General features: G+C 41.6%; 1 protein-coding gene across 1 annotated transcript in view; it reads left to right on the top strand.

Moving 5' to 3' along the window:
• Positions 1-27,489, top strand: part of LOC132765687 (von Willebrand factor A domain-containing protein 7-like) — a 28,375-nt gene extending 886 nt beyond the window's left edge. Inside the window, exons 2-17 of the mRNA XM_067465521.1 lie at positions 1,020-1,142; positions 2,061-2,240; positions 3,817-3,892; positions 6,992-7,083; positions 8,398-8,562; positions 10,585-10,794; positions 11,699-11,837; positions 13,430-13,566; positions 15,691-15,978; positions 16,105-16,320; positions 18,175-18,347; positions 19,713-19,827; positions 22,046-22,250; positions 22,564-22,645; positions 25,186-25,409; positions 27,384-27,489. Of these exons, the coding sequence (XP_067321622.1) occupies positions 1,020-1,142; positions 2,061-2,240; positions 3,817-3,892; positions 6,992-7,083; positions 8,398-8,562; positions 10,585-10,794; positions 11,699-11,837; positions 13,430-13,566; positions 15,691-15,978; positions 16,105-16,320; positions 18,175-18,347; positions 19,713-19,827; positions 22,046-22,250; positions 22,564-22,645; positions 25,186-25,409; positions 27,384-27,489 (2,531 nt within the window). The remainder of the gene's footprint in view (positions 1-1,019; positions 1,143-2,060; positions 2,241-3,816; positions 3,893-6,991; positions 7,084-8,397; positions 8,563-10,584; positions 10,795-11,698; positions 11,838-13,429; positions 13,567-15,690; positions 15,979-16,104; positions 16,321-18,174; positions 18,348-19,712; positions 19,828-22,045; positions 22,251-22,563; positions 22,646-25,185; positions 25,410-27,383) is intronic.
• The last annotated feature ends 452 nt before the right edge of the window (positions 27,490-27,941 follow it).

The raw sequence follows: 27,941 nt of genomic DNA, 5'->3' as shown, positions 1-27,941 counted from the left end.
GGCAGAAAATCCCATAATATCTGCTTTGAACTATGTTATCTGGAGCCCCAGTGGCACAGTGGGTTAAAGCACTGAGCTGCTGAACTTGTTGACCGAAAGGTCGCAGGTTCGAATCCGGGGAGCGTCATGAGCTCCTGCTGTCAGCCCCAAATTCTGTCAACCTAGCAGTTTGAAAACTTGCAAATGTGAGTAGATCAATAAGTACTGCTTGGGCAAGAAGGTAACGTCACTCCATGCAGTCATGCCGGCCATGACTTGGAGGTATTTATGGACAATGCCGGCTCTTTGGCTTAGAAATGGAGATGAGCACCACCTCCAGGGTAGGACATGACTGGACTTAATGTCAGGGAAAAACCTTTACCTTTACTATCTGAGTATACATTGTTCAAAGCGGATAATGTGGGGTTTTATTGAGCTGTTTAGAAGGGGCCTTAGAGGAAGTAAGCCCCTGTCCTGTACTTATCACCCTTCAACTCATTTCTGATACATGGCAACCTTAAGGTGAACTCATAGGATTTCCTAAGGCTGAGAGTGTGCGACTAACCCATTGTCACCAATCTGGTTTCAATGACTGAGGGCCTTTCCACACAGCCCTATATCCCAGAATATCAAGGCAGGAATCCCACATTATGAGTGTGGATAACCCAGTTCAAACAGATATTGTGGGATTTTCTGCCTTGAAATTCTGGGATATATGGCTGTGTGGAAGGGCCTTGAGCAGATATTTGGACATCAGAGTCATAGTTTAGTGCTCAGACTGCAACACTATGCTACTCACCATCACCAGACATTTACGCAGGAGTGAGAGAAAATGTGGTTGGACTACCACTCCCCTTAATCTCAAGAGCCAGAGTGGCTAGTGATGCAGGATTTGGGGAATTGTATTCCAATAACATCTGGGGGGCCTTGGTTCCTGTTATTGTATCTAAATCCAGTTTGTAAAAATATAAGTTTGTATCTATGGATTTTGTGTTTCTGTAATAACATGACCTGTCTTCCCCCCTTTTTTCCTTGCCCAGCTGATGTCTCCCCCAATCGCTTTGTGAAAGCCCTTCAAGAAATCACCTCTGGGAATAATCTTGTGGAGGTCCTCCACATGGAGGACAGCAGCTTCTTCTTCTACTGTGAGGAGATCACTAAAAGTAAGCATGTGTTCAGAAGTGTTGTGACCTTCAGGGAAGTATTTCTTGGGGTTGGGTGCAAGGAAGAACTCAACTGTGAACTGGAATGGATTGGATATCTTGTTGAAACAAATAGGGTGTGGACAGAAATTCATGCAAATCCTGGAGAATTAAAAACATGATTTGCCTTTCATTAATTCCTGTGCTCTGTCACTGCGCTATAAATCTATTAGTCCAAACATAGAATCATAGAGTTGGAAGAAACCTCATGGGCCATCCAGTCCAACCCCCTGCCAAGAAGCAGGAAAATTGCATTCAAAGCACCCCTGACAGATGGCCATAGCCTCTGTTTAAAAGCTTCCAAAGAAGGAACCTCCACTACACTCTAGGGCAGAGAGTTCCACTGCTGAACGGCTCTCACAGTCAGGAAGTTCTTCCTCATGTTCAGATGGAATCTCCTTTCTTGTAGTTTGAAGCCATTGTTCTGCGTCCTAGTCTCCAGGGCAGCAGAAAACAAGCTTGCTCCCTCCTCCCTATGACTTCCTCTCACGTATTTATACATGGCTATCATGTCTCCTCTCAGCCTTCTCTTCTTCAGGCTAAACATGCCCAGCAATTTAAGCCGCTCCTCATAGGGCTTGTTCTCCAGACCCTTGATCATTTTAGTCGCCCTCCTCTGAACACTTTCCAGCTTGTCAATATCTCTCTTCAATTGTGGTGCCCTCAACAGGAAAATATTGGACACAATATTCCAGAAACCAAAAATGACAAGCCTACAGTAGGTCCCTCTCTCCATTTCTAACTCTACTCCAACTAAATCTAGGACTAGAGCAAGACATGCTATTTCGGACTGAAACCTGGATTAAACTTCCTCATGTTTGAAAGGAAATATGGTAAAAAATTGTTACAACCAATCTCTTCCATGCTATTCATTCCTAGGCATCAACCAACTCCGAATATTGAGGGACTCTGTGCTCTCTGGCCTCAAAGGCCATGTGAATTCGTCTGCTTTGGAGTCAGCTCGCCTGAGTGCTGGGAAAGCCCTCCATGTCCTCCAGAAATTCTACAGCAACACCAACTGGGCTGAAATGGGCAACAGCAAGCCTTATGAATATCTGTGTAAGTCAGACTGAATACGGAAAATCTAGAATGAGCCTTCCATATTTGCTGTAGTTCACTCCCCAGCTTCTAAAATAAAGAGGATTCATTTGAAAAGGGGGAAAATGCATTGTACATGGTGGCGCAGCGGGTTAAACTGCTGAGCTACTGAACTTGCTGACCAAAAGGTTGGTGGTTTGAATCTGGGGAGCGGGTTGAGCTCCTGCTGTTTGGCCCAGCTTCTGCCAACCTAGAACTCTGAAAATATGCAAGTGTGAGTAGATCTGTGGGAAGGTAACAGCGCTCCATGCAGTCATGCTATCCACAAGAACTTGGAGATGTCTATGGACAACGCCAGCTCTTCGGCTTATAAATGGAGATGAGCACCACCCTCCAGAGTCAGACATAGCTAGACTTAATATCAGAGGAAACCTTTGCCTTTACCTAACAATAACACATTTGATTTATACTGAACATTTCATCCTAGCTAATGTAGCTAATGCTCTTCATAAAACACAATTGAAACCACACATTGCAAATATATCCTGCTGTACTAAATTACAAGTTAAATCAGAGCTTTCCAAACATTTTGTGTTGATGACACACTTTTTAGACATGCATCATTTTGCAACACGGTAATTCAGTTTTACTAGCAAACCTGGAATTAAACGAACCCCTTATGGGAGATATACACATACATAAATTATAATGATGAAATGTATAGGGGCAGAACATATATCATTCAAACATTTCATATTTTTAAAATATTTGACTTAATTTTTATTTCACATAGACTCAGAGATTTCTCATTACGGTTGTGCAACACACTTACACACACTGCAGCTGACGCACTAATGCAGGAGTCCTCAAACTTTTTAAACAGAGGGCCAGGTTGCAGTCTTTCAAACTTTTGAAGAGCCAGATTATAATTTGGAAAAAAAAAACATGAATGAATTGCTATGCACACTGAACATATCTTATTTGCAGTGCAAAAAAACTCTTTAAAACAATGCAATAATTAAAATGAAGAACAATTTTAACAAATATAAACTTAATAGTATTTCAGTGGGAAGTGTGGGCCTGTTTTGGCTAATGAGATAGGATTGTTGTTGTTGTTGTGTGCTTTCAAGTTGTTTCAGACTTAGGTTGAGCCTGAGCGAGGGCCAGGTAAATGACCTTGGAGGGCCGTATCTTAGTTTGAAGACCCCTGCACTAAAGTGTTGTAACCCACTTCTTGGAAAACTCTTGGTTAAATAAATAGGCAAAATACTTTTTAAAAAGGTATTCAAGTTACTTTTTTATTTTTACACCGGTTACAACCTTCTCAGACCATGATCTGACAAATGAACTTGAACATATGCCAAACTTTCCAATTACTTTCAAGAGAAATCTGTGAAAAGAGATCCAAAGAAGTGCAGAAAGCGCAGTTCATATGATGAATTTAAGTAATTGTAAAAATCTCTGCACCCACATGTGTATTTTTTCAACCACATTTTTCAACCACAGAAGCATCCTAAACTCAGCTGGGTTTCAGAAGTAAGTGGAATTCAGATGTGTCTCTAAAATGGAATCCCTTCCTTTTCTGTGTGTCTTGCAGTAAACACAACCAGTCGGGCTTTTCCTGCGGCTCCAGCTTCCAAGACGACGTGTGGCAACTGTGTGAAAGAGTCAGGGTAAGACCAGTATGGGGCCAAACTCAGAGAATGCAGAGAAGAATTTGGACTTATGTATGAGCCACTATCTAGGAGCCCCCAGTGGTGCAGTGGGTTAAACCACTAAGCTGCTAAACTTGTTGACCATAAGGTCACAGGCTCTAATCCGGGGTGGGGTATGAGCTTCCACTGTTAGCCCCAGCTTCTGTCAACCTAGCAGTTCAAAAACATGCAAATGTGAGTAGATCAATAGGTACCGCTCCAGCAGGAAGGTAATGCCGCTGTATGCAGTCATGCTGGCCACATGACCTTGGAGGTGTCTACGGACAATGCCAGCTCTTTGGCTTAGAAATGGAGATGAGCACCACACCCCAGAGTCAGACACGACTGGACTTAATGTCAGGAAAAAAAACCTTTACCTTTACCTATGAGTCACTAACAATGGTTGGATCTATACTGCCATATAATCCAGTTTTTGAATCCAGATTACCTGCTTTGAACTACAAGATATGAGTTTCCATTACCATATAATCTGGATCAAAACATATACCGTAATCTGGATTCAGAAGAGGGATTATATGGCATTGTAGATGGGGCCAATAACTATGGGTCCTTTCACACAGCCATATAACCCAGAATATCAAGGCAGAACATCCCACAATATCTGTTTTGAACTGGGTTATCTGAGTCCACACTGCCATATAACCCAGTTCAAATCAGATAATGTATAAATATGTGAGAGGAAGCCACAGGGAGGAGGGAGCAAGCTTGTTTTCTGCTTCCTTGGAGACTATGGCTTCAAACTACAAGAGAGGAGATTCCATCTGAACACAAGGAAGAACTTCCTGACTGTGAGAGCCGTTCAGCAGTGGAACTCTCTGCCCCGGAGTGTGGTGGAGGCTCCTTCTTTGGAAGCTTTTAAACAGAGGCTGGATGGCCATCTGTCAGGGGTGATTTGAATGCAATATTCCTGCTTCTTGGCAGGGGGTTGGACGATGGCCCATGAGGTCTCTTCCAACTCTTTGATTCTATGATTCTATGAATGTGGGATTTTATACAGCTTTGTGGCAGGGGACTACCAGAGGAAGGGGTAATAAAAGCTTCCTACATTGTAGAAGTAATGCAGTTTGGCACCACTAAAACTGCTGATGCTCGATGATATGGAATCATGGTTTCTGCAGTCTTACAAGGTCTTTAATCCTCGGCCAAAGAGTGCTAATCCCTAGCTATTAGTCATGGAAGTTAGTGATGTCAAACTGCCTTAATTCTGTGGTCTGTAGATGGACTCCCTGTCATCTAGTAGAGATGATAATAACAGGAGACAAGAGAATCATAGAATCATAGAATTGGAAGAGACCTCTTGAGCCATCTAGTCCAACACCCTGCCAAAAAACAGGGCAATCGCGTTCAAAGCACCCCCAAAAGATAGCCATCCAGTCTCTTTAAATAGCTAATTTCCGTGTGTGGATAAGTTCCTGGAAGCAGTTTATCTGTTCAGTACCTCGTTCCTGGAAGCAGTTTATCTGTTCAGAATGCAGGTATAGTTTTGTTCCCTTTAGTTATCTGGTATTGTTCCATTATCCAGGCGGAGGCCACAAGGGGGTGCTAGAGGGAGAAGGATTGTCCAATGGGGGTGGGTTTAGAAGGAGGAAAACTAGGCCTGGGTAACAATGCAAAAATTTGTTTCTAAAATCGATTTGTATTTGGGGGGTTTTTTTGTTTCGATATTTAAAATAATTACAAAATTTTCCTTTTAAAAAGTTCGATATTTACGAAATTTCGTAAATGGTAAAAAATTAACGAATCGATTTCCGAAACAATAACGAATCGATTAGTTAATGGCGGACGTGACCGCGAAATACGCTAAAAAACCTCCAAAAACTTCTGAAGCTTCCCTCTCCCTCTGTTCTTGACTGTTGGTGTGATATTATAATTTTTTTTCACTAATTAAACCATAAAACTGGCCCAGACATGCGGAAATAATAACGAAATGATCTCGGAACAATAACGAAACGAATACAATAACGAAATACGAAGCATTTACAAAACGTATTTAAAAATTCGTTTTTTTTAAATAATTGCTCCAGAATGGTTCGTTATCGTTTTGTAATTGGAAAAATTAACGAATTATTAACGAATTACGAATTAACGAAACGAAACCGCCCAGGCCTAAGGAAAACCATTTCACTTGTTTTTGCTGGTTATCCCCCCTCCCTCCCTTCCCATATCATAAACTAGGCTTTCTTCCACGATGGGGACTTGGGTGGGGGTAATAACAGGAAAACAGGAGAAAATGGTTGTCTTCCTTCAGCCCACTCTCCACCCCATAAAATGTACTAATCTTCTCTCTCTAGCACCACCTTGTGGCCTCTGCTCAAATAATGGCACAGTACCCATTATGCTAATTTGTCCACTTAAACTGCTTCTCTTAGGCCCCTTCTACACTGCCATATAATCCAGATTATCAAATCAGATAATCCACATTATCTGCTTTGAACTGGATTATCCAAGAGCCCCCGGTGGCACAATGGGTTAAACTCTTGTACCAGCAGGACTGCTGACCGAAAGGCTGGTGGTTCAGATCCAGGGATCTGGGTGAGCTCCCGTCTGTCAGCTCCAGCTTCTCATGTGGGGACATAAGACAAGCCCCCCACAGGATGGTAAAGCATCTAGACATCCCTTGGGCAACTTCTTAGCAGACGACCAATTATCTTACAGCAGAAGCGATTTCATTAAAAAAAACTGGATTATCTGAGTCTACACTGTCATATAATCCCATTCAAAGTAGATAATCTGGATTTTATATAGTAGGGTAGAAGGAGCCTTAATTTCAGCTGCCAGACACAAATGGAACATATTTCAGTAATTTCCCACTTTTTTGCCAGTACTATCCTAGCTATTGCAACCATGTAGATAATTATTCTCCATGTAGGTTTGTTAATTCATTCATCTATCATGGTCAGAAGATACAGTTGCAATGTAAATCCTAGTTCTAATTGTAAGATTCCAATAATTGTATTATGTTTCTTCTTCCAATAATTCCTAACCCTTTTACATTTCCATAACAGATCTACTCAGGAATATTAATCCCCTTTCTCAATAACTCTTTGCGCTTAACAGTGGCTGGTATTCGTGTGATCAAAACCTTCTAGTCAAAGACATGCTCACAAGCGGCTACAAGTTATCAACAACATGCAGGACCAAACCAAGAGGTAAAAGCAGCTATCATCCCTGTAAAGTATATATAGATCCCTCTCTGTCTATTTTTAGTGGATACCTGATGGGAATCCCATGTGAATCTCTATCAATATGTCCTGGATACTAGAAATTCAGAGGATATAAAATGGGACCAAGATTCTAGATCAGCGTCGTCTTTGGCTTGCCATCTGCTCCAATCCAAACTTAACAGGCATCAGCCACTGTGAGCACGAAACTCTGTCCTCCTGTTCATTGGCATGGAGCAAATGGACATATCTGTCTCCCTCTCCTGTGCAATCTTTTGTTCGACAGTCAGAAGTAGGACCTCTGTCTCAATGTCTTCTTGCACCAGAGATTGGGCACAAAAGGGAGATGGAAATAGTCTGCTGTGTCCCATTTGACCAGAGAACAGACCCCCATTGCTCACAGAGGATGTTGCTTGGTAAATCAGGATTTCACCATTCCTGTGTATTACCTCCTCCAATGGTCCTCTACCTGAGGTCTGGGCATTGTTGTTGTTGTTACTATTATTGTTATTACTATTGTGGTTATTTTTTATTAGCAGTAACTGTAGAAGTGGAGCCCCCGGTGGCTCCACTTCTCTAAAATGGCGAAAATCAAGTGGGGAAGGTTGGATATTTTATGGGGAGATGTTTTGCAGCCCCGAATGGCTAAATTCATGGATGCAGAATGTATTTCACCATACAGAGGGCCGACTGCAATTTTGCAGCTAGTCTGCCGTCTACATTTGCAAATTTAACATTTGCAGATTAGATTATTCTTGGATTTAATTAAATATGTTCTCTGCAGGAACCTCTAGATCAGTGGTTCCCAACCTGTGGGTCCACAGATGTTTTGACCTTCAATTTCCAGAAATCCTAACATCTGGTAAACTGCCTGGGATTTCTGGGAGTTGTAGACCAAAACACCTGGGGACCCACAGGTCGAGAACCGCTGCTCTGGATCCTCCAGTACAACTCCATGGTCAGCTTCCACCAGAAATGTGACTTTATAGGCACACCAGGGGAACCTAGTGATTCTTAGATAGGATATTTCTCTAGGCAATTGTAGATCCTAAAGCAGTGGTTCTCGACCTGTGGGTCCCCAGATATTTTGGCCTTCAACTCCCAGAAATCGTAGCAGCTGGTAAACTGGCTGGGATTTCTGGAAGTTGTAGGCCAAAACACCTGGGGACCCACAGGTTGAGCACCACTGTCCTAGGCCATGTTTTTTTTGAATTGTAAGCTGCACTGACTCTGAATTTTGGGAGAATGTTGAGATATATATTCCATCATCTTCATCACCTCAGTCTCATAATCTTCTTGCAGGTAAATGTGGGCATGGTGGGAGAAATGATGTGACCCAGAATTTCCCTCCGACGGGTGGCATCAACAAAGAGACTTCGGATCGCGAACTTTCTCCACACTATCAGTTACACAAGCAAGCTGCTGAATTGGCCATACAAGCCACAAGAAACTTCTTTGTGGGAGAAGGTAAGTCCCCAACCTGAGCCTTTGACAATCAGTAGGAACAGAGGGGCAGGTTATTCCCTGCTCTGAGAGCTCTTTGAAAGTAGAATATGCTGACTCAAGGTATGGTGGAGTTTGCTTCTCTGAAGGTTCCTAAAGAGAAGCCAGATGGCTATCTATCAGGAGTGCTTGGATTGTGTCTTATTGCCTGGGAGAAGGGGGTCGCACTGGATGGCCCTTGGGGGTCTCCTCCAACTCTGTGAGTCTATGATTAATAGTCATGTGCATTCAAGGTAAATCTTGATCCATTTGGTGGCCTGGTTTTTGGTGGGGGCCTCAATCAATTTTAACTGAACCTCCCAAAATTGGGAGAGCAGATGTTTGTATTCTGTTTTCGGTGATGAAAGATCTGTTTTCTTTCAGCCCATTTGGGGGGGGGGGGTGGACTTCACCCATAGTCCAAAGCACTGGAGCCTACAGGTGTAGGCTTTGGTCCTACCGTCCCAGTCCTGGTAGGGTCTGCAGTCGAGCCCCAAGGAAGTAGTGCTCCTTAGTGGTCAGCTGCAGGCCCTGCCAGATCCCAGCACTTTGGGCCTGTGCGTGTGTTAATCAATCCGAAAAGCAGTCTTGGAACCGGTACCCGCTCCCACCTGCTTTTCGTATCATATTTTCATTCCAGGAAGGGCCTTTCCGTTTCATGCCAACCAAATGAATGGAACGAAATGGAAACATGAATCAAATTGATGAGACAAATCTTCTTTGGGTAACAACAAGGGAAACACAGCTACAACCATGTAGATGTAACAATTCAACCTATGACATGCTACATTTGGGGATAACAATGGTGCAGCTTCCCTTTTACAAAATATGCAATGATAAGTAATGCTGTAGCTTTTTTCATCTAACAAATGACATTTTCCAATTCTTCCAATATATTTGGATTTCGACTGATCCCTCAAATTTATACAATTACTTTTCCGTTTTCCTACAAAGAACGACCTCAAAGTAATAATGTATGACATTATGCTAGCAAAATTGGGTAACATTAAGAGCAAACAGTTATAGAATATGCATGCAGATAATGAGTTCTGTCAGTATTCGAGTACCGTATATACTCAAATATAAGCCAACCTGAATATAAGCCGAGTCACCAAATTTTACCACAAAAAACTGGGACAATGTATTGACTTTAGTATAAGCTGAGGGTAGGAAATGCAGCAGCTACTGGTAAATTTCAAAATAAAAATAGATATCAATAATATTCCATTGATTGAGGCATCAGTAGGGTAAATGTTTTTGAATATTTACATAAAACTGTAATTTAAGATAAGACTGTCCAACTCTGATTAAACCATTATTCTAACCTTCTTCATTGTAAATGTGCTTACATATCCTTCCAATAATAATGAGAGTAAAATAATAAATGTAATAATAATAATAATAATAAATAGAGTAAAATAATAAAAGTAATAATAATAGAGTAAAATAATAAAAATAATAATAGAGTAAAATAATGTAAATGTAATAATAATAGAGTAAAATAATAAATGTAATAATAATAATAATAATAAATAGAGTAAAATAAAAAATGTAATAAAATAATAATAACACAGTAAAATGATAAATAAGTTTGACGAGTACAAGCCGAGGGAGGCATTTTCGGCCTAAAAAAGTACTGAAAAACTCAGCCTATACTCCAGTAAATACAGTACGTTTTTTTATAAATGTATCTTTTACAAAAGCTGTTCATGCATATTTTTTTGCCAGGAAAACAAGACAGACAAATTCTAGTAACAACAGCCTAAGATGGTGTTATTAGTATGGCATTTGCCTTCAAGTTGTTTCTGAGTGATGATAACCTTAAGGTGGCCTTCTCAGAGGTTTTCTCAGGCCGAGGGAGTGTGACTTGCCCGGGGTCACCCAGCAGTTTTCAACGTGGCCGAATGGGGAATCGAACCCTGGCCTCCAGAATCATCGTCCAACAGACAAACCACTCCATTATAAGTATCTTATTACATATTTTGGTTTTGTTTCCTATTTGTACAGGTTCTGGCCTTCTAAGCCAGATTGGCCGTGATATTTTCAAAAAGTTCTTCAACTTGGAAGGTTACACCCTCGCCTTCGCAATAGACACAACCGGCAGTATGTCAGATGACATCCATCAGGTCAAAACCACCTGCATTGAAATCCTCCGAGAATATGCTGGCTCTCCTGATGCACCGTTTAACTATGTACTCGTGCCCTTCAATGACCCAGGTGAAATAGAAACCAAAAGAAACATCCACAATTATCTGTGTAGTCCAGAATTTGCAACCCTTTGTTCAAACAGTGTGCATGAGGAAGCTAACACCACTGCTGTCAACCTGTCTCCAATCTGTCTGCTTGTGCATTTTCACAATTCTGTGTTCTAGGAGTTAAAATAAACAATTAAATAAGAACTATTACAGTAGTACAAAATTAGGTAAACCTAGAAATTAATCGGTTAGAAAGCAATGTAAGTAAATTTTAAGACCACATTTTCCTCACTTGTGGCACTATTTTATTCTTTTAAAAACACCAAACTGTCCCTTTAAGTAGAGCCTGCTTTTTCTGTATCATTCCTAGTGCTTCTTTTTCCATGATTTCACTTGAATGTATCTTGGAGATTTCTTCTCACCAGAAATAGGGTGCTGGAAATAGATCCAGTCTTCTATTACAAGTTAAACCTGTTGCTCACACACATTTTTATTAATTTGTCAGTCATATTTTCAGTATCATAGTTGCATCAGAAAAGTGTATCCTAACCAGGAAACAAAAAGTGAATTACTCAGACCCCATCTACACTGCCATATAATCCAAATTATCAAAGCAGAAAATCCACATTCTCTACTTTGAACTGGATTATATGAGTCTATATTGTATATAATCCAGTCTTACCCTCTCTATTTTGAAATATTTGCTTTGTAATATTTGATTTATTTTTAACTGTTGTCAGCTTCCAAATCCTCTGGTTGGATTGGATGGCCCTTGTGATTTTTTTCTAAGTCTATAATTCTACGAAAAGACAGAAACAAATCTCACAAAATAAACAAATTGTTTGCTTTATGGTATGTCCATATTTTCAGCCATTATTAATGGTCCGTCATGCTTCCGTTTCTCTTTCTCCTGTTTCTCTTGACAGATGTTGGACCTGTCATGAAGACCAATAACGTGGATGAGTTTGAGTACTATATCTCTCGTCTCCGTGCTACTGGGGGCGGTGACTGCCCAGAGATGTCATTAACTGGTTTGAAACTGGCACTGCAAGAGAGCTTGCCAAGGTAATGTTCTCCTCGCCTTTCTCTGCTCACTTCCAAGCAAACCTCTTGGGGTATCATTCATTCTTCCTGCCGTACTTCAGGTTTCAGACTCCAGTGATAATGAGTTCCTTTCATTAACTGAGCAACATAGCTTGGGCGCATACTTTCTTCCAAGAAAGAAGGGGGTTCATGAGGTGCTGGGTTTCGAGTTACATTATTGGAGACAGAAGAGCACCAGTGGTCATGGAGACAACTGACCACAGAGATGGCCAGCTCTTCTAGATGCTCCTGAAGGGAAGTTATAAAACCCCTGGGGTCTTACTTACTTACTTAGGCGATCCCTCGAAGTCCGAGGATGATCATCCTCCAAGTGTAGTATCCTGGCGGTGGGTCTGTAGGTGACTGTGGAGCTCTATTCTTGATCTGCATCTTCTCCCACAGTGAGGGCATCAGTTTCCAGGTGGAAGGCGGTCCCGGTTGGGGTTGGCTTGACTCGCCTTCCCCTTGGCACGTTTCTTCCTCTTGGCACGTAAACCCTGGGGTCTAGTCTAGCCTCAAAGAAATTTCCATAGGTGCACTATGTTCCACTTGTCAATCTCCGTCTTTAATTATGGTGCCCAGAACTATCCACAGTATATTTCGGATGAGGTCTAATCAAAGCGGAATAAAGTGGGACTTCTATTGAAGCAGCCTAAAGTCTCATTAGCTTTTTTAGCTTCCACATCACACTGTTTACTTACATTGAGCTTATGGTCTACTAAGACTCAGGACATAATCAAATTGAGGTCCTTGATGCAGGGGACACTGGGGGGGAGGGGGGCCCGTAGGGCAACGGGACAAACAGTGGGGCAGTGGAGCGAATCTGTCGCCCCTGCTTGCCCATCACACACTGGAAAGAATAGCCCATGATTTTCAACCTGGGGAGTCTCCCGTGTTCAGTTTTACCCCTCCTACCACACTTCACCAATGCAGCCAGCATGGAGCCCTGCTGGAAGTAGATATGCATCATGTGATGAGATTCGGCGGGCTCTACCCTGGCTGCGTTGGTGAAGTGTGGTAGGAAAGAGAATGTCTTTAATGTGATGAGGTCCTTAGATATACATGGCAAACATTGAATGCCATAGACACACAACATATATACACAGATACACAGAGGCTATTTAACATTCCAGCTTCATGAGGGTATTCTGGCCACCAGGGGAGCTGTCGCTTCACTGTCCATTTGTGACACTGATGGAGTACTTCCTCATTCTTTGCATGCTTGCTGGAGATTTTATGGCATCGTAAATTAGTTAAATTAGCCTCCCCGGATAAGTGGTACTTAAATTTTGTACTTGACAGATGCAACTGTCTTTTGGGCTGTAAAGGTTGACAGCAAGCTACACAAATGGTTGGAAGCTCACTCCGTCTCAGGCTGGCTTTGAACGTTAGGGACCAAATCATCTAATTACACAATCAACCATTTCCCAAATATTTTCAAATTTTCTTTCCACTCCTACCCATGTGTACAAACTTTCTATCCCTTCCGTGTAACATTCTCCACTCCCAATAGTCAAGCTATTCTTGCTCCAACAATAATGAGTGACTGTTTGTATCCATTTGGCCTTTTCCAGATCAAAGATCTTCACCTTTACTGATGCTGGGGCTAAAGATGCCTGGCTGAAGGATGAGGTTAAGGTCCTCATTGATTCTACTGGGTCTGAAGTGAACTATGCCCTCACTGGATATTGTTCCAGCCGCAAACGGAGAAGTAAGTCAGCCCGAGAACCTTGGAAGATGATAATTTGGGTGGAAATGAATGGGAACTTAAATCAATTCTTACTGAGTGGGGAAGAAAAAGGAAATACTTTGGAACATCAACCTATATTACTTAATCTGTTTTGTAAATACGTTACCAAGCCTGTGTTTCATAAATTGTATTTTAGCTAGCCCAATAATAGGCTAACTGGAAAGCTCCAAACAAATATCCAGCATGGAAACAAAGGAGACTACCCTTCCACAAGGCTACTAAAAGTAATAGACTTGTTTATTATGCAAGTTCACAGAACACATTTCCAGTCATACAAAAACGTGATTTGAATTTGAATCATGAAGGAGAACCAAGTAATGCACAGAAAAGTTTAATTTCTAGGTCTCCAGAGTGATTCTATGGTCAACTTCCACTAAAAGTTGCTAGAAGTTGGCCATACAGTTAACAGGAGGCCTAGAGGGAACATGTCTCTAAGCATTGCTAGGTCCTCCGGCACAATTTTATGGTATGCTTCAGCCTGAAGACCTAGACATTGTTCATTTTGGGTAACAAAATTAGGGCTCCAGAATGCATGTCAAAATTAGAAAGGTCTTGGAATAGATCCCATGCAATGTGTGACCTTACTCTTAAAAAAAAGCAAAAAGCTGGGTACAAAAGGGACGAAGTGCATGTGTGGGTGTTTTATTTAGGTTAGGGTCCATTCACACTACATAATCCGACTATTTTAATATCACTTTAATTTTCATATTTGCATCCCATGGAATCCTGGTATTTGCAGTTTGGGGAGCATTAGAAGTCCAGCTATGTAATACAGTGGTTCCCAGCCTTTTTTGACCAGGGACCCCTTTGACCAGGGACTACTTTGACCAGGGACTACTTTGACCAGGGACTACTTTGACCAGGGACCACTTTGACCAGGGCCCTCTTTGACCAGCCCCACCCCTTTGACCAGGGACTACTTTTACCAGGGACTACTTTGACCAGGGACCACTTTGACCAGGGACCACTTTGACCAGGGGCTCCTTTGACCATGGGCACCTTTGACCAGGGACCACTTTGACCAATGACCACCTTGACCAGGGACCCTTTGACCAGGGACCACCTTGACTAGGGACCCCTTTGACCAGAGTCCTCTTTGACCAGGGTCCTCTTTGACCAGGAACCGCCTTGACCAGGGGCCCCTTTGACCAGGGGCCCCTTTGACCAGGTGCCCTTTGACCAGGGACACTTTTGACCAGGGTCCTCTTTGGCCAGGGACCCCTTTGACCAGGGACCCCTTTGACCAGGAACCCTTTGACCAGGGGCCCCTTTGACCGGGGACCCCTTTGACCAGGGACTACTTTGACCAGGGACCCCTTTGACTAGGAGCCCCTTTGACCAGGGACCACTTTGACCAGGGACCACTTTCCAACATTAGTACCAAAAGGATTACAAATTGGTTTTTGCTCAACTTTAGATTTGGTTTGGGATGCTGATTCAGAAAATTGCATTGGATAGACCATATCAGCTCTAGTTTCTGATACAGAACATGTGCCATGGTCAGCGACAGGGAAAGAGTGGTAGGCGGTGTGAAAGGAGCTGAAATAAAATAAAATAAAATAAAATAAAGAGGAATGAGACTCATGGACAAGATTTTCATCCTCGTGGCCCACTGGTGGTCTGTGATCCACAGGTTAAGAACCACTGATCTAATAGAACTACAAATCCCAGGATTCTATGAGTTGAGTGGTTAAAATGCAATGAAAGTGCTATAATTGTGTTCCACAAAAGAGCTCTTAGACAGTTTACTGCATGGCTGTACGGCAGGACCAGCATGTGACTCCTGAATTATTTTCCACTTGTGAACACAGGAGTTGATGAGAGCAAAACTTTAAAACAAGGAACAAGGGATTCTTTACTTAGATCCTTATCATACTAGGTTGTTACAGTGCTATTATCCACTTCAACTTCCTATGGAATCCCAAGATTTGCAGTTTAGGGAAAGGCATTTAGGATTTTTAGCTATAAAGTTCTTGGGCTTCACTAAACTACAACCCCCCAATTCCATGGGATGCAGTCCTGGCAGTTAAAATGGAACAATAGCAATATTTCGGTGATGTGTGAAAATGATTTCCATCTCCACAGGTGTTGCTGGAGAAGAAACTGAAGCCTCTGCCACAAGTTATGCTAATCCCTATGAAGAGCTGGCTGCCTATTCTGGTGGCTACTATGTGATGACCTCCAAAAGCCAGCTCTCCCAGATCCTAGGCATAATGAAGCTTTCCCTGAATGCTGCCCCAGCGAAGGTGGCTCATAGTCGCATGGATGGGGCGCGGTTCTCCTTTCTTGTCGATGAGACCCTCACAGAAATTAGTGTCTCTGTCAAGAGTTTAACCTCCTCTGGATTCAGCATGACTGTGTTGCGGCCTTCAGGTATGTTGATCTGTGATGTAAAGAATGAAGAACTTTGCTGCAAGTCGATAGTGAGAAAAAACAATGTCGTGTCATGTGCTTACTGATTCTCAAATTCTGTCCACATTTGCTGTCATCCTACGGCAGGTGCCACATCAGCCTCCACTGTTGTGATCAACACAGCCAACCACAAGGTTGTGGAGGTGTCCCCTATCCATGAGAAGGGTTCTTGGACTGTGGTGGTTTCTCCCAGTGGCTCCTATGAGGTGGAAATTGGGGGCAAGAGCTTGATGGACTTTTCTTACCAGATTATGCAAAAGCAGAAAGAGTATGTGCTCCCTGTCCAAGGGCGACCAGTAAAAGGTAAGAGGCATGTTTGTCTCATGTGGAAGGAAGAACAACACCTTCTCAACCTGTGGGTCCTCAGGTGTTTTGACCTACAACTCCCAGAAATACCAGATAGTTACAGCTGTTAGGATTTCTGGGAGTTGAAGGCCAAAACATCTGGGGACCAACAAGTTGAGAACCACTGTTCTACGGCATAGAGACATTATTGCCATCCCTCCACATTAAGGTTACAAGATTCCTACAAGAGTGGAAAAATCATGAATGCTTTTTACCTAAGAGAACACCTCTTTAGGAATTTCTAAGTCCACCAGCATGATTCTGCGATCAACCTCTATTGTACATTGACCACAGAGTTGCAGTAGAGAACTGGCCCAAAAGTAACAAAATGAATTTCAACTGGTAGAAATGAACAGTACTTAACTTAGGAAATAAAAATGAAATGTATAGATATAGGATAGGCAACACCTGACTTGAAAACAGTACATTTGAAAAGGATCTCTATTCAAGAAGGAGACTAACAAGGTAGAACATGTGTGGAGAAGAGCAACCAAAATGGTCAAAGCCCTATGGGATGTGGCTTAGGGAACTGCGTATGTTTAGCTTGAAGAAGAAAGGGTTGATAAGGGGCATAATTGTTGTTGTTCATTCGTTCAGTTGTTTCCGACTCTTCATGACTTCATGGACCAGCCCACGCTAGAGCTCCCTGTCAGTCGTCACCACCCCCAGCTCCTTCACGGTCAATCCAGTCACTTCAAGGACACCATCCATCCACCGTGCCCTTGGTCGGCCCCTCTTCCCTTTTCCTTCCATTTAACCTATGCTTAAATATTTGAAAGGCTGCCACATCGGAGATGGGGGCCAGCTTGTTTTTTGCTGCTTTTGAAACTAGAACAATGGATTCAAATTGCAGGAAAGGGGATTCTACCTTAACATTAGGAAGAACTTCCTGATGTTTAGAGCTGTTTGGCAGTGGGATATTTATTTGTTTATTTACAGTATTTATATTCTGCCCTTCTAACCCCGAAGGGCTCAGGGCAGATCACAATGTGCATATAGCAAACATTTAATGCTGTTTTTAAACATACAGACAGAAAGACAGCAAAAAGGCAGAGGTATGTTTGGCATTTCAGCTTTGGTGCCTGGAGGTAATACTCAATTCTGGTCACAGGGGGGTTCTGTTGCTTCATCCACTATGACACTGAGTCATTTTGATCGTATTTCCTTCTTGCTCTTTGATTGCAGGCATTTTTATGATGTCAAAAAATACTTCCCCACTTTAAGCGGTCCCTAATTTCTCTTCTCACAGCTCAGCTGTTTTCGAACTGCCTAGATGGACAGTAAGCTAGGCTTAACAGTCAGGTGCTCAATCCAACTCAGCCTTCAAACTTGCCATATTCCAGTTGGCAGTGATCTATTGCAGCTGTGATTAATCAACTGTGCTACAGCCCAGCCCATATGCTACCTTGGAGTGTGGTGCAGTCTCCTTCTCTGGAGCTTTTTAAGCAGAGGCTGTATGGAGATCTTATCAGGGTGCTTTGATTATGTGTACCTGCATGGCAGAATGTGCATGGATTGGGTAGCCCTTGGGATCTCTTCCTACTCTATGAGTCTGTGTTCCTTTCTGGTCTCTGAAAATCAGAGAAGCTGAAAAGGGAACCAGGAGAGAAGGAAAATTCTGAAACTCAATGCAGTAGACAGCAAAAAATCATAGAATCATAGAATCATAGAATCGTAAAATCAAAGAGTTGGAAGAGACCTCATGGGCCATCCAGTCCAACCCCCTGCCAAGAAGCAGGAATATTGCATTCAAATGGGGAAGATAAACAGAGATACCATGGTTGCCATTCTAACCTCTTGCATTTTTCTCAGGCGCAAACTACACGTTCTCCATGAAGGTGATGGGAGATGCTAAAGGTGCTGAGGTCCACCGTCTGGCTTATGTTTCTGGTCAAGGAATCCCCATTGGCTCTGTGGCTTTGAATCAAACCTCTGATGCCTTTGGCAACATCTTGGCCGTCGCCCCAATTATCTTGAATGCTCCAGTATGTACCTTTTCCTTTCCAGTAATTAGAGATGTGTTGAATGTACTGCTTTCATTTCTACAAGTATTTTGGCTTTACAGGTTGCAGAGATGAATAAGTTGACAGATTTTGATCAAGAATAAATCATTGGCATAATTTTTTTTAAAAAAAATCTAAGTTTCAGAGGGGCTGCCAAACACCAACAGGAAACATATATTTCTGGTGGTCTTAGAAATTCCTTTGGCAGAGAAAGCTGAAGATCTCTTCGCCTGTCCTTCTCTTCCTTTTTGAAAACAGATGACGAATCCTCCCAGCAAAGCCCCCCTCCACTGTGATAGACCAGCCTCTCAGCCAAGGGAGGGCTGTTTCTGAGACCCCAAGCAGGGAGGGGAGATCAAGCGTGTTTGGCACATGGCAGTACAGGTGAGGGAGGGTGTGTGAAGCAAGTCCCTTCAAGACATGGTGGTTCTGTGTGGGAAGTTTGGCTTAATTCTATCATTGGTGGGGTTTAGAATGGTCTTTGATTGTAAGTGAACTATACATCCCAGTAACTACAACTCCCAAATGTTAAGCTCTATTTTCCCCAAACTCTACCACTGTTCAAATTTGGGCATATTGAGTACTTGGGCCAAGTTTGGTCCTGATCCATCATTGTTTGAGTCCACAGTGCTCTCTTAATGCAGGTGAACCACAACTCCAAAACTCAAGGTCAATGCCCACCAAACCCTTCCAGTATTTTCTGTTGGTCATGGGAGCTCTGTTTGCCAAGTTTAATTCAATTCCATCATTGGTGGACTTCAGAATGTTCTTTGATTGTAGGTGAACTATAAATCCCAGCAACTACAACTCCCAAATGACAAGATCAATACCCTTCCCCAAATCCACCAGTATTCAAATTTGGACGTATCGGTATTTGTGCCAAATTTCATCCAGTAAATGAAAATACATCCTGCACATCAGATATTTACATTACGATTCATAACAGTAGCAAATTTACAGTTATGAAGTAGCAACAAAAATAATTTTATGGTTGGGGGTCACCACAACATGAGGAACTGTATTAAGGGGTCGCGGCATTAGGAGGGTTGAGAAACACTGAGTTAATAAGACACTTATTTAGAAGACACAGATATATTGGATAACTATAACCATAGGTTATGAAATTGGAAGTTATTTGTCTATTCTTTGTAGTTTGTTAGATTTTAGGGTTTTTATTTTCTTAATGTAACTGTTAGCTTTTTAGTGTTTGTTTGCTTTATTATTGTCTTATTCTTTTTTCTTTTTTGCAATTGTGTAAGTTTTTTCCTATGTACAGTGTAAAAGTATACGGGGACAGTGTAAAAGATCTTCAGCAGCATTTCAGTTTTCTTCTTCATCGTCTTTTAGACAACCCTGCTGATCGTAGAAGGCCTCTCTCCAGGCGGGTTTCCTTTTTCACGAGTGAGTGCTGAACCCATCACGACGGAGTCGGTGCAGATCTTGCCCTTGCCGGGTCAAAATGGTGAGTTGGAAAGGACAACTCTGCCCATTTCAGCTTCCTTCATTTTTCTTAATCTTGAATTCATTTCCTTCTCTTTTCACATGAATGGGATTTTCAGCTGCAGAAGTGTCTGCAGACGGATTTCAAAATGCTTGGAGCAAAAGTCCAAACCCAAAATGTATTTACGTTTTATGCATGCCTTATACACATAGGCTGAACATAATTGAATATGTAGGTTTTTAAAATAATTTTGTTGCATGAAATAGTTTGCATTCATTGAACCATCAAACAGCAAAGGTGTCAAGATCTCACCAGTCTGCTATCGAGCACAATTCAAAGTGCTGGCTTTAGCCTATAAAGCCCTAAACGGTTCTGGCCCAGCTTACTTGTCTGAATGTATCTCCCTCTGTGATCCACCTCAGAGGTTAAGATCATTGAGGGAGGCCCTGCTCTCTAGGTCCTACTCTCGATCCAGCCACCCTTGCAAGTGTGATTGGTGGGGACAAGCGAAAGGGCCTTCTCGGTGGTGACCCCCCATCTGTGGAACTCACTCCCTAATGAAATCAGGTCAGCCCCCCCCCCCCATCCTTTAGGAAGAAACTCAAATCATGGTTGTGGGACCAAGCATTTGAGCAGCAGATGCAGCAACAAAAATTGGAAATGACTTCTGTGATTGACAATGGACAGACCTCAGATTATGACTCTGGATTTGGATTTGTCTCTTTTAAATTGATGTTTTAAGTTTGATGTTTTAACAAATCATAGAATCATAGAGTTCGAAGAGACCTCATGGGCCATCCAGTCTAATCCCCTGCCAAGAAGCAGGAAAATTGCATTCAAACCACCCCCAACAGATGGCCATGCAGCCTCTGTTTAAAAGCTTTCAAAGAAGGCGCCTCCACCACACTCTGGGGCAGAGAGTTCCACTGCTGAACAGCTCTCACAGTCAGGAAGTTCTTCCTAATTTTCAGATGGAATCTCCTTTCTTGTAGTTTGAAGCCATTGTTCTGCGTCCTGGTCTCCAGGGCAGCAGAAAACAATGTTTAAGTGTGATTTCAACACTATTGTTGTTGGCATCTTAAGGATGCTGGTTGTGAGTCGCCCTGAGTCCCACCCTGGGGGTGAGAAGGACGGGATATAAATGTATGAAAGAAGAAGAAGAAGAAGAAGAAGAAGAAGAAGAAGAAGAACCACCACCTAGGTGGATAATTTTGGAGTTTGAAGCATTTCGGATTTTTTGGAGGCGGGATACTCACCATTATTATGATATTATATGAAGGCAAGATACCTGTTGTTCTTTTTATAATTTTACAATTTGTAGTTGTTTTTATGCAGCCCCTGAAAAATGGCCATAAAAATATATAAACATGGGACTTTTTGCAGTAAAAAATTAAAATAGTAATCTATCAAGGACTTAGGTGTATCTCTCAGTTTTTTCTGTAACTTTCATGAAAATTCATACATATTTCCATGCAACACATGCAGTTGCATTCACCATTCACCATCCTTACTCTAGTTAGGGGAACCTGAGGGCCCTTCCACACAGCCATATAATCCAGAATATCAAGGCTAATAATCCACATCATCTGCTTTGAACCTGGTTATCTGAATCCACATTGCCATATAATCCAGTTCAAAGCAGATAATGCGGATTTTATGCAGCAGTGGGGAAGAGGCCTGAGGGTTGTAGGCCAAACAAGGTATTTTGTTTATTTATTTATCTATTTATTTGTAACATTTATATGCCACCCTTCCACCCCAAAGAGGACTCAGAGCGGCTTACAAGTAATATGTAAATACAATATATTAATACTATAGCACAATATTCGTATTATATATTACTATATTGCACTATACCATTATACTGTAATATTATTAGTAATATTACATGTAATATAAAATATATTATTATAATATCATATTATTATTACTAGTATTATATTGTATCACATTATAATATTATCAATATTATATGTATACACAATATATTATATTATATTATATTATATTATATTATATTATATTATTAGCACAGTGCAAGAGACAAGATGGGATGGTCTTCCTGGCCTCTCTCTTCACTCTAGTCCCACATCAGCAGTTGGTGCTGAGGGAAGGGACTCCCAACTGATGACACAGGAGACAAGATGGAACTGTCTTCCGGGTCCCTCTCTTCACTCTGATCCCAGAGCCTTACTGCAAATTTTGCTACCTTGTGAACATGCTATTCTGCTCTTCTTAGGGACACTGTCACCCGGGGAGACCTTGGAGCTCTCTGTCGTGGTGGTGAATGATGGGCCAGCCGCTTCGTTCTCCTTCAAGGTCTTGGATGACTTGGGTCTCATGAAGAGCTTCAGGCCAACATCAAGCTTCTTAAATGGAGGAGAAAACATCACCCTCACTGCAACTTTCATGGCATCTGGAGAAGACAGTAGCTTTGCCTCCAGGTAAGATTGCTTGGAAGGACATCTATGAAGGAACCAGGCAAGGTTTAGAGGTATATTAAACCCTGTAAATAAATATATCACTGAATACTAAAGTTAGGTTGGCTAGACCATCATGTTTTCCATGTCTATGAATTGTTGTGAAAGTTGGATAGTGAAGAAAGCTGATATGGAAGAAAATCATCTGGACAGGGAATTAGAGTCGGATGGGATGCTAGAGGTAGCGGAATGGGTGAGCTGGGTGACCCTGTATTGTAGATGTCCCTTTGTTCATACACTCCACCTATTCATACCAAACCCTTACATCTTCTTCCAGTATCGCAACATTCACTGCAAAGAGCCCAACAGCCCAGAACTACCTGAAGCTGCCTGTCACGGTCATTCCTGAGACAGCCCTGGTGAGTTTGACCACTATATAGACTGTCTGTGGTTACTGCTAATGCCCAGCATTCAGTTCTTTATTTCATGTCAGCTCAGAAAACAGTCTCCTAATAACCATATCGCAAGGACTGCCATGAAGCTTCAGTGGGCTAAACCGCTGAGCTGCTGAATTTGCTGACCAAAAGGTTGGTGGTTCAAATCCAGGGAGTGGGCTGAGCTCCTGCTGTTAGCCTCAGTTTCTGCCAATCTAGCAGTTTGTAAACATACAAATGTGAGTGGATCAATAGGTACTGCTTCGGCGGGAAAGTAACGGCGCTCCATGCAGTCATGCCAACCACATGACCTTGGAGGTGTCTACAGACAACTCTGGCTCTTCAGCTTAAAGACAGAAATGAGCACCTCCCCACAGAGCCAGACATGACTAGACTTAATGACAAGGGAAAAACTTTACCTTTAAGTTCTACCATATTATTGGGGTTTGCAGGGTTTTACAAATGTGATGGAGGAAAGTTCATCCAAGAACAAAGACTGCTTAAAAAAGACAAATAAATGTGACCTAAAGGAAGTCAAGCCTGATCTCTCCCTACACATCAAGATGTCTAAGCAGGCTGTGGTACTTTGACCATATAATGAGAAGGCAGGACACATTAAAACTGACAGTAATACTTGGGAAGATTGGAGAAGGCAGTGTGAGAAGAGGAAAACTGCATTCCAGATGGACTTGACCAAAGAAGCTGACTGCCCTGAGTCTGCGAGACCCAGCAAGGGCTATTGAGAGGACCTTGGAAGTGTCTCACTCATGATTTTGCCTTAAATTGATCTACTTATCTGCTTTTCCGAAATTATCTGGTAGTGTAGATTCATATGATCCAGTTTTTTTTAATTGTTTTATTGGTTTTTCCCACTCCCACCCTCCCCTCCTTGTACATGCCATTTATACATCAAACTACAGAAGTTACATTTGAAATATCAGTCTCAGTCTTAATTTTTCTGCTCCACATCCTAACACATTCTCTAAATAATTCCGAACTGGTTCCCACATCCTCTTAGTTATTGTAACCTTTTCAATTTTATCTATATTATTCCATTTGCAATTTGTTATTTCCACATTTAACATATTCACTATATAGTTATACCAATTAATCAGCGTCCATTTTGTTTTGTCTTTCCAACCCCTCACTAAAACAATTTGTGCACAAGCGATTAATTTGTCAACCATTTTTTCCTTTTGTATATTCTTCACTCCTGCTATTCGTGCATGTAGTATATTTCTATTAATTATTCCTATTTGTAAGTTTAACATTCTATTGATTTCCCCTTCAATCCTTTTCCAGTATTCTTGCACTTGATCACATTCCCATATCATATGATTAAACACCCCTCTTTGTTCACAGCCATGCCAACACCTATCCTTGATCCCTGGTACAAAGCGTGAAAGTTGTGCAGGAGTTCTGTACCATTTTTGTAACATTTTCCTTCTTGCTTCCCTTAATACATTATACTTTTCTTTTGCTATATTACTTATTTCCCTTTGGATGTCTTCCCTCCCAATTTCCATATCCAATCTCCATGTTTGGAAAATTTCCTCTATTATTTCTTCTTTTACTGTTATAATTTGGTCATACAGATCTCCTGCCACTTTCTTCTCCCCTCTCAAACATTTCCTAATCACCTTCTCAAATGGGCTATCCTGTTCTCTAATTTTCCCCCTCCGTCTAAAAATTTCCTGTCTTATAGCCCAGCTTTGAATCCAATTCCCTGACCCTATCCAATTCTGAATTTCTTTTTGTTCTTCGGGGTTTCCATCCTCTGTATATAGATCCTCTACTAACCTTTTCCCTCTGCTTTCAATCAGTCTCAATGTTCTGCCTATCATTTCATCATTATTATAATTCATTTGCCATATAGTTGCCATCTTATTCTCATTACCTGGATTTAACTTCTTCTTTCTTTTTTTCCACACTTTTACTGTTCCTTTAAAGGGTTCCTTAAGTTCTGTTTCCTCTCTCCTCTTCCATTCCCTAAATATTATTTCTTTTCCTTTAATATTATTTATTATCTTCTCCATATTTACCCATTTTTTTCCCGTATACTGTATTTCCAGCAATCTTTGGATTTGAAATGCATCATGATAAACTTCCAGACTTGGGATCCCCCAGCCTCCTTCTTTTGCATTTAACCATTTATCCCTTATTCTGGGTCTTTTCCCGCCAACTGCCCATATTCTTATTCTTCTGTCCCATGTCTTTCATATGATCCAGTTCAAAGCAGATCATCTACGATCAGATCCTGAGGTAAAGGGCAGTGTGGATCCAGTCTTAGTCTTAAATGTGGCAAAATTAATAATAATAATAATAATAATAATAATCTATATAAATAAAAATGTAATGCTCATTTGTGGGATTAACATAACTCAAAAACCACTGGACGAATTCTATGAAGGAGCTACTAGAATTTTAAAATAATCTTGCAAAGAATCTTCACATATGTTTTGTGTGGGTTTTGATATGTACCGATGGGGGCTATTCACTCAAGAGTATTGCTAACTCACCAACAGGAAACAGATGAGACCCCTCCGGTCTCCAAGCTGCTAGACTTCTACATGCCTTGCGTAGGCAAACTCCAGCAAAAGCCCGTCTGCTCTGGGCACAGTTGGCGCATGAGGTTTTCTGCCAAGGATGCTGAGAGTGCCGTCACTGTCCGAGTCAACGCAAATCCTACCGGTCTGACATGCAGCTCTCGAGGAACTGACGGCGACAGAGATCTTATCTGTCACTATCTGTATGTACATCTATTGTTATAAGAAATCTGGTTTAATGTAATGTCGAAGATTTTCATGCCTGGAATCACTGGGGTGTTGTGTGGTTTTGGACTGTATAGCCGTGTTCTAGCACAACATTTTCCCCTAACGTTTCACCTGCATCTGTGGCTGGCATCTTAAGGTTTTCTTTTCCGGGTGTTGAAAATCTTCCTCTGATGGAAAATCTCTCTCCTGCTGATGTAGGGCCCTTCCACACAGCCCTATATCCCAGAATATCAAGGTAGAAAATCCCACAATATCTGCTTTGAACTGGGGTATCTGAGGGGCCTTCCACACAGCCCTATATCCCAGAATATCAAGACAGGAAATCCCACATTATCTGAGTGTGGACTCAGATAACTCAGTTCAAAGCAGATATTGTGGGATTTTCTGCCTTGATATTCTGGCTTATAGGGCTGTGTGGAAGGGCACACAGCCCTATATCCCAGAATATCAAGGCAGATGTTTAATATATAAAAACAACACAAAGAGATGGGAAGTACTTTTCATTAGAACTACTAAAGTTATATCAATACCTCTCACAAAACACTCAGAGAAACTGCTTCAAGTCTTCCCTCGGGTCTCTTAAAATAAGGGCCCTTCCACACAGCCATATAACCTAGAATATCAAGGCAGAATAACACGCAATATCTGCTTTGAACTGGAATATCTGAATCCACACTGCCATATATCCCAGTTCAAAGCAGATAATGTGGGATTTTATTCAGCTGTGTGGAAGGGGCCTAAGATTAGCCAACAGCACCCTCTTGAGGTTAGGATCTGCTCTGCAAAAATGCATGGCTTTGCAAAGATATTCCAGTTCAAAGCAGATATTGTGGGTTATTCTACCTTGCACCCTGGGATAGAGGATGCAATTAACCTAAAATAAAAGATATCCCTTAGACATGTGATTTAGAGCTCAGAAGGTATGAATTCTGTATGGGAGAGAATATTGTTAATATTATTAAATCTTGCCAGTTTTCTCTACACTTAAAAAGTAAAATTAACAATATTCTCTCTCCCATGCAGGGTTCATGTGTATGTCTGGTCATGCCCTCCGAGTTATAAATCACATGTATAAGGGATTACTTTTATTTTAGGTTCATTGCACCCTCTATCCCAGAGTGCAATGTTGGTTTTACACTTGATAAGAACAAAACCACAAAAAGCAAGGCAGTTCGACAACACTTCTATTGCCATGGCTCAATGCTATGATTTCATGGTGGTTGTAGTTTTACAAGGTCTTTAGACTTCTCTGCATCACCAAGCTACATTTCCCATAGTTTCACAGTACTGACCAGAATGATCAAGGGTCTGGAGAACAAGCACTATGAGGAGCGGCTTAAAGAGCTGGGCATGTTTAGCCTGCAAAAGAGAAGGCTGAGAGGAGACATGATGAAGGCCATGTATCGAGATGTGAGGAGAAGTCATAGGGAGGAGGGAGCAGGCCTGTGTTCTGCTGCCCTGGAGACTATGCACAGCCCTATATTCCAGAATATCAAGGCAGAAAATCCCACATTATCTAACACAGCTCAAAGCACATACTGTGGGATTTGCTGCCTTGATATTCTGGAATATAGGGCTGTGTGGAAGGACCCTAGGATGTGGAACAATGGCTTCAAATTACAGGAAAGGAGATTCCACCTGAACATTAGGAAGAACTTCCTAACTGTAAGAGCTGTTCAGCAGTGGAACTCTCTGCCCCAGAGTGTGGTCGAAGTTCCTTCTTTGGGGGCATTTAAGCAGAGGCTGAATGACCATTTGTCGGGGTGCTTTGAATGTGATTTACTTGCTTCTTGGCAGGGGCTTGGACTGGATGGCTCATGAGGTCTCTTGCAACTCTATGATTCTATGACTCATAGCTGCTAAAGTGGTATCAAATTTCATTAATTAACTTTCCTTTTTCCATATGACCTTTTTATTTATCTGTCTCCCACATTTGTCCCAATTTATAGGTCAGACTGCTGTTCTCCTTATGCAGAAGTCCTGATGAGTGATGAAAATGGGAACACAGAGACTCTCACAATAGACTACCGGCGCCCACGTCCCTCAACAGCCTAATGTATATTGCTTTTTGTTTGCTTATTTCACATGATTTTGCCCCACTCCTTAGGCCAGTATAGATCAAAAGGCATCTGTGGTAGTACAAGCCCTGTCATCAGGTTCATTATTACAATTTATTTACATGTCCATATCTCTTCTAATGGGTTTATATTCAAAGAAACAAACCTATAGTCAAACAATCTAACCAAGACATATATGGAAAGACAGATTTCACAAAACAAAAGGACCACATCCTTACAAAAAGAAAACAGAAATTTGTCTTAATATAAAACACTAACCTCAAACAACTAACAAACTCATTCTAAAACAATCATGCTATCTGGGTTGTACTTGATTTTTCTGACTGTATGGCCATGTTCTAGAAGCATTCTCTCCTGACATTTCACCTGCATCTATGGCAGGCATCCTCAGAGGTTGTGAGGTCTATCCACAATATCCTATCCCCAACA

The sequence above is a fragment of the Anolis sagrei genome, chromosome 2 (assembly GCF_037176765.1).
Source record: "Anolis sagrei isolate rAnoSag1 chromosome 2, rAnoSag1.mat, whole genome shotgun sequence".
NCBI classification, from domain to species: Eukaryota; Metazoa; Chordata; class Lepidosauria; order Squamata; family Dactyloidae; genus Anolis; species Anolis sagrei.
The sequence above is the reverse complement of the archived record's forward strand: the minus strand, read 5'-3'. Positions and strand labels throughout refer to the sequence as shown.